Raw genomic sequence first — 9,201 nt, forward strand, 5'->3', positions numbered from 1 at the left:
TGCAAGTGGGGCTGCGAGCACGGGCTGTGTTACTCATGTGAATCGGGCTGCGCGCGCATGCACATGCGCTGGCCTGCCACGCACATGGTCCAGTTGTTAATAGGTCATGGCCCAGTATTGGGGCACAGCCCACATTTGGGTACCCCTGATTTAGAAAATGTATATGGCCACCCAACTGTCTCACAGTGAGTCCGAGTAACTTAAAGAAATAAAACTCCAGATATAAAATCCAATAAACCCTCACCCAATCCCCAGCAACAACGATCAAACAAACCACTTGATGGGCTATGTATCACCCTAGGGTCCCCTGGCCCACTGGCAAAACCAAGGTCTTTTGAAAGAGTGTCAGGGTTAGGTCAAAACCTCTCTGCTTGGATGATGTTCCACAGGGAAGGAGTCACTGCAGAGAAACCACTTGATGGGCTATGTATCACCCTAAGGTCCCCAGGTCCACTGGCAAAACCAGAGTCTTTCGAAAGGGTGTCAAGGTTTGGTCAATTTTCTCTGCAGGGATGATGTTCCACAGGGAAGGAATCACTGCAGAGAAGGCCCTTATTCTAGGTCCCACTAGATGAACCTCCTTAACAGAAGCGATCCATAATATACCCTATCTTCCCAGTCAGTCAGGCAGGTGTAACTGGGAAAAGATGATCGTGAAATAACCTGACCCTATGCCATGTAGGACTTTAAAGGTGACAACCTTGACTGAATCAGTTTGATCTGATCAGATTTGGGCTGAATTCTAGGTTTGCAGTCTCTTCTTCCTTTCTGAAATGCAGATGCTGCACAGGAAAGGAACTATGGAGGTAGGAGTGTCTACTGGTTACTCACCAATCACTTGAGGCGGTATCAGTGGGTCATTCATCCCCCCCCCACACACACACATACTTCTGTTGCCAAAGGGGCAATCAAGCTGTCTTTTTAGTGTTTCTTCCAGATCCAGACTACATCGGGATTTGTTGCAGATAACCGCTAAAAGCAATTTACAAAGCCAGGGCTGCAGAAAAACGGTGTAAAATTAGATCTGAAGAGTTAAGAGGGGGAAGCGGATAGAATATATTTTAAAGGTGGAGGGGGGAGGGCAAAGAAAGATTACATGGTAGGAGAAAATAAATGGAAAAAGGGAAGGTGTGAGACAGCAAGGAAATACAACACAAATCATGGGGTAGTGTGAAAGATTACACACTGAGAGAGATAAAGCAAGTCACAAGGCAACATTAAAAACATCATCTAAATCCTGGGCAGAACAAAAGGTGCAAAAGCAGAAAAAATAACGTTCTGGAGAAGATAAAGGGGAAGTGTTTGGAAAACTAATTGCTGTGCGTGGGGAGGCGTTGCAGAATCTGGTAGAGGTGGGACCCAGTTACTTCTTCTGTGAGTGGGTATGCAGAGGGGTGGGCAGGTGGGGGAAAGGTGAGGAAAATATCCCATTATAGACTGTTGTTGCTCTGTTCTCAGGGAATAAAAATACCCCAGGAAATTAACTGATATGAGCAAAGAACATCACAGATGCAAGTGGTTGGGTGTGAGGTGGTGATGTGTTTACTTATGCTTTGCATGCAAGAACCATGGAGTTGGGACCATGGAGGTCATGTAGACTAACCCTCCATTCAGGGCAGGATCCACTACCCCATCTCTGAAGATGAGCATCCAAGTTCTGAAGGCTTTTAGCAGAAAACGCACCATATTATGTGCAGCCTGTTCCACTGGCTCATACAATCACAGAAAATCAGTTACTTCTGAAGTCTAATCTTCTTCTTTCCAAAAATTCCTGTAACATTTGAGGGATACCCCAGATTGGTTTTAAAACTTGTTCAAATTACATGGGTTAGGTAGGATCTTTGCACACCAGGAATCAAATCATGATAGTGGCAAAACATGATTTTTAATGTGTTTGTAAAAAAATTTAAGACCATGGAATACCAAACAATAATCTGGCATTTACGAGGAATACTTCTATTTCTTTCAAAAATGGGGGAGGAATACTGAAATAAACTATATATTTTAATACTATGTTTATTTTTTCCTATATCTGACTATAAATTTTAAATGGGGATTTGAGTTAAGGAAAAATCTGTCATTGTTCTTTCTTTCTTTCTTTTACTTAAGGCAAGGGTCTTTCTAGAGTACTGAATGCATCCAAAGGATCTTGGAACTTGTCAAGATTTTCACAGAGAGATACAATCAATGAAGCAAGAATTATACAGACCTTAATATAGTAAAGTGAAGTAGAGGTGAAGTACAGAAACTTTCCAACTACAATAGGAAATTTCAGTCCTCATTTATTAATCATTATTAAGGCTGAATTTATTTTTATGGTGTCCATTTGAAGTTAACAACACTGAAAAAATTGACATGACTTTTTTTCACACTTGACCATTGCAGCATCTCTACAGCCATGTGATCAAAATTTGGGTGCTTGGCCACTGGCTCATATTTATGATGGTTGCAGTGTCCTGGAATAATATGATCCTTCTGATAAGCAAAGTCAATGGGGCAGCCAGATTTATTTAACAATTATTTACAATGTTAAATGAATTTGGCTGCCCCCAATGTTACTATTACTAATTTATTTGAATGTATTGAATATCATCTTCTTGAGTTTTCTGCAGCGTGGAGAGCTATGATTTAAGACACAAGACACTAATAAATTGCTCTCCTTGTACCAGTAGTTGTTTATTTCTAAATTTTCTTCTGTGAATTTCCCAGCGAGCCCACAGTATCTCACATGGATCTTGGGGACCAATTCATGGAATACCTTCAAATTTAGTTACCAGACTAATCTGTAAACTTTCAGAATGCACCAGATGGCAGCAAAGAGGTTTCAGTAACTCTCTGTTGCCATCGAATGGTCAATCAGATTTTTCCAGTCTGGATGAAGTAGCCCTCTCTGGTTGTTGGGGGAACAGGACAGATGGGATTAGCAGATGTGATAACTTTTGGGGATGTGTATGTGGATTTGCTTGGAGAAAAGGAAAGCTGGGCTGAACACTAATTCATGTTCCTAGCCTCTTCCCTTGCACTGGAAAATATTTGTCAGGAGCAGAATAATTGGAAGCATCTCCTGGGGAAAAAACCTTGCAAATCTATAATCAAATAAATTTTCTGGGCTCAACCCACCACTGAAAAATGGTTTTGCTTTATATATCCTGCCAAAACCCAAGGGTCTGCTGTTGCTTCTTTCTGTAGATCTCAACACAGGTTTGGACAAGTTACTCTCTCAAATACACCAGCCTACCTCACAGGCATGTTGTTAGGGTGAGAAAAACTGGCTAAAATTTTTGAATGAAAGGTATAAATTTAATATGTAAATTAGTCAACTCAGGGAATTGCTGGCCTGGGCCCCTGTGGAGGTGTGACATTTTGGGGGTGGCTAATGGATACTAGCCCTCCTCCTCCCTGAACACACTTTACTCCCCGCCCCCCAATCCTTGTCAATTTTATTTTAACTGAATTTTAAATTTAAATCCCTATTTATTTCTGAAATGTTTTATACTGCATTTTAACTGAATGGTTGTTAAGCTACCAAGAATCACCTTTGGCAAGATGGATGGATAGATGGATCCCAAAACTGCAACTCGGTAAAAGTTACAAAATTAAACTTTTTTTTTTTTTTTAGAAAGACAATGTTCTGGTAAGATGGACGAAATGATCTTTTTGGTACCCCTCCTGGTCTAAGTAACATCCGGGTGTAACAACTGTGGAATTCTCCATATCTATTAGGAATACAATTCCCAGAATTGCCAGCCAGACTGTACTAATCCCAATGATAACTACATTTTTAAAAACGTTTCTCAATTCGCACTATTGTGCTCGTAACTAAATATTGCCCTCCGCATCTGCAAGAGACAACACTTTAACAAAGGAGCGAGATAAACAATAAATACACACTTCCTATTGTATGAGGGGCACGCACGCATTCGAGTATGTCCGGGAAATAGTCCCAAAGGCTTCTGATTGGTCCCGAGTCGCGGGTGTTCTTTTATATGTCAATATTCTATATATGTCATGAATGAAAATAAATTCCGCACTTTCTCCTATCCAAGTGACTTTCGGAGAACTCAAGGAGGGCCGTTTTCGACGGACTATCGAGCTCCTCCGAAACTACCGCCGAGGTAACCCGATTCGTTTCCGAGAATCTCCGAAGCGCATCCGATCATTTCCGAAAGAGGCCATTCCCTGGGCCACTCTTAGTTGTTGCCACTCTACCATTGACGTCTCTATGATGAAACTGTTTTATGGATTTACACACGAATGGCTCAGATGGGGAAAGCCTTTCAATGGTGGGGCGGAAATGCTTATAGCTGGAGAGCGGAAGAGACTGGAGTTCGAAGGAGGAGGAGCTTGCTTGAAAGGCGAAAGGAATATAAAATCCCCTCGCAGCGGCTCAGCCCCTCTTTTTCCGCTTCCGGTCGCGCTATCGGCAAGAGGGTGAGGTCTAGGCCGCGTGTGTTTGTCCAAGGGGGAGACGCTGACGTGGGTGGCAAAGAAATGGATAGAAATGGGGGATAATGACAGAGTCTTCTGGGGGATTGTTAAAAAGGCGCCACGTGGTCGGAAATATTAATCTTCCGTCCTTATGTGTTGTGAATATAGATGCCCAGATGCGCCTTCCCCCCCCCCGCCTTCAATCACATTATATTCAAGCTCGGAACATCAGGTTTTCACGGGACATGCTGGGTGTTTACAGCAAGAGCTAAACTTATTTTAAAATGGATTCACTGAGTCTCAGTGGATTTAGTTTTAAGAAATCATGCCTTGCGCTGAACGCTTTTTCCTCTTAGAAGGATGGGGAGTGCTCCCTCCTGTTTAAAACATGCTTTCGCGAACTTTGTAATGCAGTTGGCTTTTTCACACGCAGATGAGACGAAATAGCTTATGTTGGCCAATAAACAATATATTAGGCGAGATGATACCTGGTGGTCCTCGTCATTTTTGGAAGGGAAGCATTTAGTCTTTTTTTTTTTTTAAGGAACATTGCTTTAATTTCGTGAATCCTTTAGTGGAACTAAGATGATGGGAGAAAGAGTTGTCCTTAAGTATTAGTTTTCATTTGTGCTATTATTTCAGCTTTGCTGCTATTGTAGAGGAGGAAAAACTAAAGCAATAATTTGGCAAAGGATGTCTTACTCAAGTTTAGCTCTTTTATGTTTCAGTTGGATTTTTCATTTTTAAAAATCTTTTCCAGATGTTCAATTCTGGAGTCCTCAAGTAGCGTGGAAAACGTAAGGGAATTAGGAATAATCAAGACTGGATTACTGTAACACGCTCTACATGGGGCTACCCTTGAAGAGCGTTCGGAAGCTGCAGTTGGTTCAGAATGCAGCCGCGAGAGCAATTGTGGGCGCGCCAAGGTACGCCCACGTGTCACCTATCCTCCGCGAGCTGCACTGGTTTCCTGTGAGTCTCCGGACGCAATTCAAGGTGTTGGTTATCACCTTTAAAGCCCTTCATGGCATAGGGCCAGGTTACTTACAGGACTGCATACTGCCGCACAGTTCCCAGAGACCGGTGAAGTCCCACAGATTGGGCCTCCTTCAGGTCCTGTCGGCCAGACAATGTCGGCTGGTGGGCCCTCGGGGAAGGGCCTTTTCTGTGGTGGCTCCGACCTGGTGGAATCAACTCCACCCCCGAGGTTCGAACTACTCCCACCCTGCCGGCCTTTAAGAAAGCCATTAAAACTCCTGTTCCGGCAGGCCTGGGGCTGATGTCCCTGGGGGGGGGGGCAGGATATGATCGGACACGCTGTATGAATGTATTTATTTTATTGTTTTATTGTCAGATTATTGTTTTAATTTTGTACGCCGCCCTGAGTCCCCTGGGATTGGGCGGCATATAAATTTTAGAAATAAATAGAAATAAATAAATAAATAAATATAGCGTATCAAGTTGGAAAAAGCTCTTTCTCTACATTATTTTACATTTGTTTCAAAGACTCAGAAAAAAAATGTAAATAAACTAGAATAATATCAAATAACAAGCATAAACATAAGCAGTGACATTAAACATATATATTTGACATTGAAAAGAATAAGAATACTGTTGGACTTTAAACAGAAATCACCCAGCTCTGGGATTTTGAAATTAAATGAATTGTATAAAATATGAATGTTTGCTTGGTCTTCCCTTGCCCAGGAATTCTCCACAATGTCGGCTCATCTGCAGTGGATGATCGTACGTAACTGCTCGAGTTTCCTTATTAAAAGGAACAAGCAAACTTACAGCATGGTGAGCCACACTTCCTACCATCTTCCAAACCAACAGCCTCCTTCCAAACAATTCTAGGGTGTTTTTAAGCTTTCCTGGACTTTGAACCTTCTATTTTTCATATATTCCCTTTTCAAATAAAATTCCTGCCTTTAACTTGCAAAACTTTTCGTTGTAGGTTGCAAGGAATTCTAATGAAAAAGGTTTTTCTTTCTTTAAAGGAGCCCAACAACCTTAAGGCACGTAACTCCTTCCATTACAATGGTCTGATACATCGCAAGACAGTTGGGGTAGAACCAGCTGCTGATGGAAAGGGTATTGTTGTAGTCCTGAAGAAGCGTGCAGGTGGGTATGCTGAGGTTAAAGCAAATTCATACTGAACAGAGAAGGTAGAACAGAATAAGTTGGAAGCGACCTTGGATGTCTTCTAGTCCAGCCCCTCCCCCCTACTATTCCAGACAAGTGGCTGTCCAGTCTCTTCTTAAAAGCCTCCAGTGATGGAGCACCCACAATGTCTAAAGGCACGCCTGAGTTATTGGTTAATTGTTCTCACTGTTAGGAAATTTCTCCTTAGTTCTAGGTTGCTTTTCTCCTTCATTAGTTTCCATCCATTGTTTCTTGTTTTGCCTTCTGGTGCCTTGGAAAATAGGTTGACCCCTTCTTCTTTGTAGCAGCCCCTCAAATGTTGGAACTCTGCTGTCATGTCACCCCTAGTCCTTCTTTTCACTAGAATAGACAAATCCAATTCCAGCAATCGTTCTTCATATGTTTTAGCCTCCATTCCTCTAATCATCTTTGTTGCTTTTCTCTGGATTCTTTCCAGAATATCTATATAATATGGTGACCAAAATTGGATGCAGTATTCTAAGTGTGATCTTACTAAAGCTTTATAAAGTGGTACTAAATTTCACTTGATCTTGATTCTATCCCTTAATGCAGCCCAGGACTGCATTGGCTCTTTTGGCAGCTGCAGCACATTGCTGGCTCATATTTAAGTGGTTTCACTAGGATGTCTAGATCTCTCACATAATTACTGCTGTTGAGCCAGATGCCAGCTATACTGTAGTTGTATGTTTTATTTTTCTTGCCTAAGTGTAAAACTTTACTATTCTCAAAATTTCATTTTGTTAGGCAATTCAGGAAATGATAGAAATAATATGGTGATTCTTGAACCATGGATAATGCAAATTGATGAGATTCAAGGCGCAAAAGGGACAAATATGTTGCCTGTGTCTGCATACAAAGCTCTGATGAATTTATATCACTTTTGTGGAACCAGAAGTAACTATTACATTTTATGATTCTGAGCCATTCAAAAATACAACCAATATATCAAAAATATTTCTAAATTAAATCTTAAGTTTGCAAAATAGTGCATTTAAAATAGTTAATAGGCCTGGGTAAGTTACATTCTGAAACTCTTTGTGTCCTGTACTGAGCTATTTCAGTCTACAATGTCTAACTGTAAATACCCAAGTGTATCTGGTAGAACTTGCAAACAATGTTCCATTAATAGTCTACACTCCTCTGCTTCTTAGGCCAGCGAAAGCCAGCCACTTCCTATGAAAAAATCACCATCAACAAGAATGCACGGGCCACTCTCAGCAGCCTCCGCCATATTATTCGCAAGAACAATTACCGCAAGGATCTGCGCATGGTAAGTTAGCCTTCTGGATTCTCATTCTGCAAGGTAGCGCTTGGATAGATTTCATCAAGCTTCCATTAATCCAATTAGTATGTAGTAGTGATTTATGATAAACCAAACTACTCCATCCAGCTAGAAAGGAATGTGAAATACTAGTCTTTGTACTCTAAATCAGGGGTCTGCAACCTTGACAACTTGAAGACTTGTGGACTTCAGCTCCCAGAACTCCTCAGCTAGCTACTCTGGCTGAGGAATTCTGGGAGCTAAAGTCCACAAGTCTTAAAGTTGTCAAGGTTGCAGACCCCTGCTCCAAATCCTACACCCTGGCATTTTGAAGTGAAGAGTGGGTTGGTTAAGAAGGTGTACTGCATGTTCAAATTATGGAGTAAATTAGGAAAAAAAAACCCTTATATATAATTTGAACCAGGGTTTAGCAGTCTCAGCAGGTTGGGCACCATGGTTCAATAATCTGAAAGCTTTAAAAAATATTGCTCCAAATCTTTTGTGGGTTTTCTTTTTCTTTCTTTCTTTTGGGGGGGTGACTCAGCCAATTTTTTGCCCTTTTTAAAATATTGAGAATGTTTGGGCACTCCAACAGTTGTGGGCATTTTATTGCCCATATCTCAGTTAAGATTATGAGAGAGTGATCAGAACAGATACAGGTAAAAGGGTTAAAAGCTTGATTCAGGGATGATGTTGAGGAATGAGAAAAAGAGCATGCATATAAACATTAGGAAATCTGGATTTGAGGAGAGAAGAAATGTATCTGGAGTTTATTCACTGCCCCCTTTTTCTCCCTCTACTCCAGGCTGCCTTGCGTAGGGCCAGTGCAATTCTCCGTAGCCAGAAGCCCGTGGTGGTGAAGAAGAAGAGGACTAGGGCTCCCAAGACTACATAAAAACAGTTCTCAAATTATCCAATAAAGGAATAGAACCAGAAAGCAGAATGTCTGAATGTCGTTTATAAATCTCTAGTCATGGGATTACCTCTTTCCTCTAAAAAATGAACTTTGGCTGTTTCCATTTATTCTGAGAACCAAATAAATGTCCCCAAAATTGCAATTTCTGTAGTGGGATGGGATTTCAAAAATAAGATGGATTTGCAACTTAAGTTTCAAGTCATGTTTGGTTTTAATTAAGTCTTACTCCCTCCTTCCTTGATGCCACAACTGAAGTCACAGCTAGTTGGAATGGAAATGGTTTTGCTCCTTTTGAGGTCTTGGCTCCGGAGCAAAGTCCTTTTCAAAATGCTTTCCTAGGATAAGTGTACATATATATGTGTAACTATCTGAGGAACTCCATGGTTCCCTTCCACTTTTTTTCTTCTACCTTGCAAAGTTACATTAGCTA

General features: G+C 41.2%; 1 protein-coding gene across 1 annotated transcript; it reads left to right on the forward strand.

The window, feature by feature from the left end:
• Nucleotides 1–4,302: 4,302 nt before the first annotated feature.
• Nucleotides 4,303–8,795, forward strand: RPL28 (ribosomal protein L28). Its single transcript, XM_039335029.1, has 5 exons — nucleotides 4,303–4,431; nucleotides 6,136–6,228; nucleotides 6,429–6,552; nucleotides 7,746–7,864; nucleotides 8,661–8,795. Exons 2-5 carry the CDS (start codon nucleotides 6,148–6,150, stop codon nucleotides 8,748–8,750), a joined length of 414 nt encoding a protein of 137 aa, XP_039190963.1. The 5' UTR covers nucleotides 4,303–4,431; nucleotides 6,136–6,147; the 3' UTR covers nucleotides 8,751–8,795.
• Nucleotides 8,796–9,201: the final 406 nt, after the last annotated feature.

Source organism: Crotalus tigris, unplaced genomic scaffold, assembly GCF_016545835.1.
Source record: "Crotalus tigris isolate CLP2741 ecotype Arizona unplaced genomic scaffold, ASM1654583v1 scf7180000017639.5415321, whole genome shotgun sequence".
Taxonomy (NCBI): Eukaryota; Metazoa; Chordata; class Lepidosauria; order Squamata; family Viperidae; genus Crotalus; species Crotalus tigris.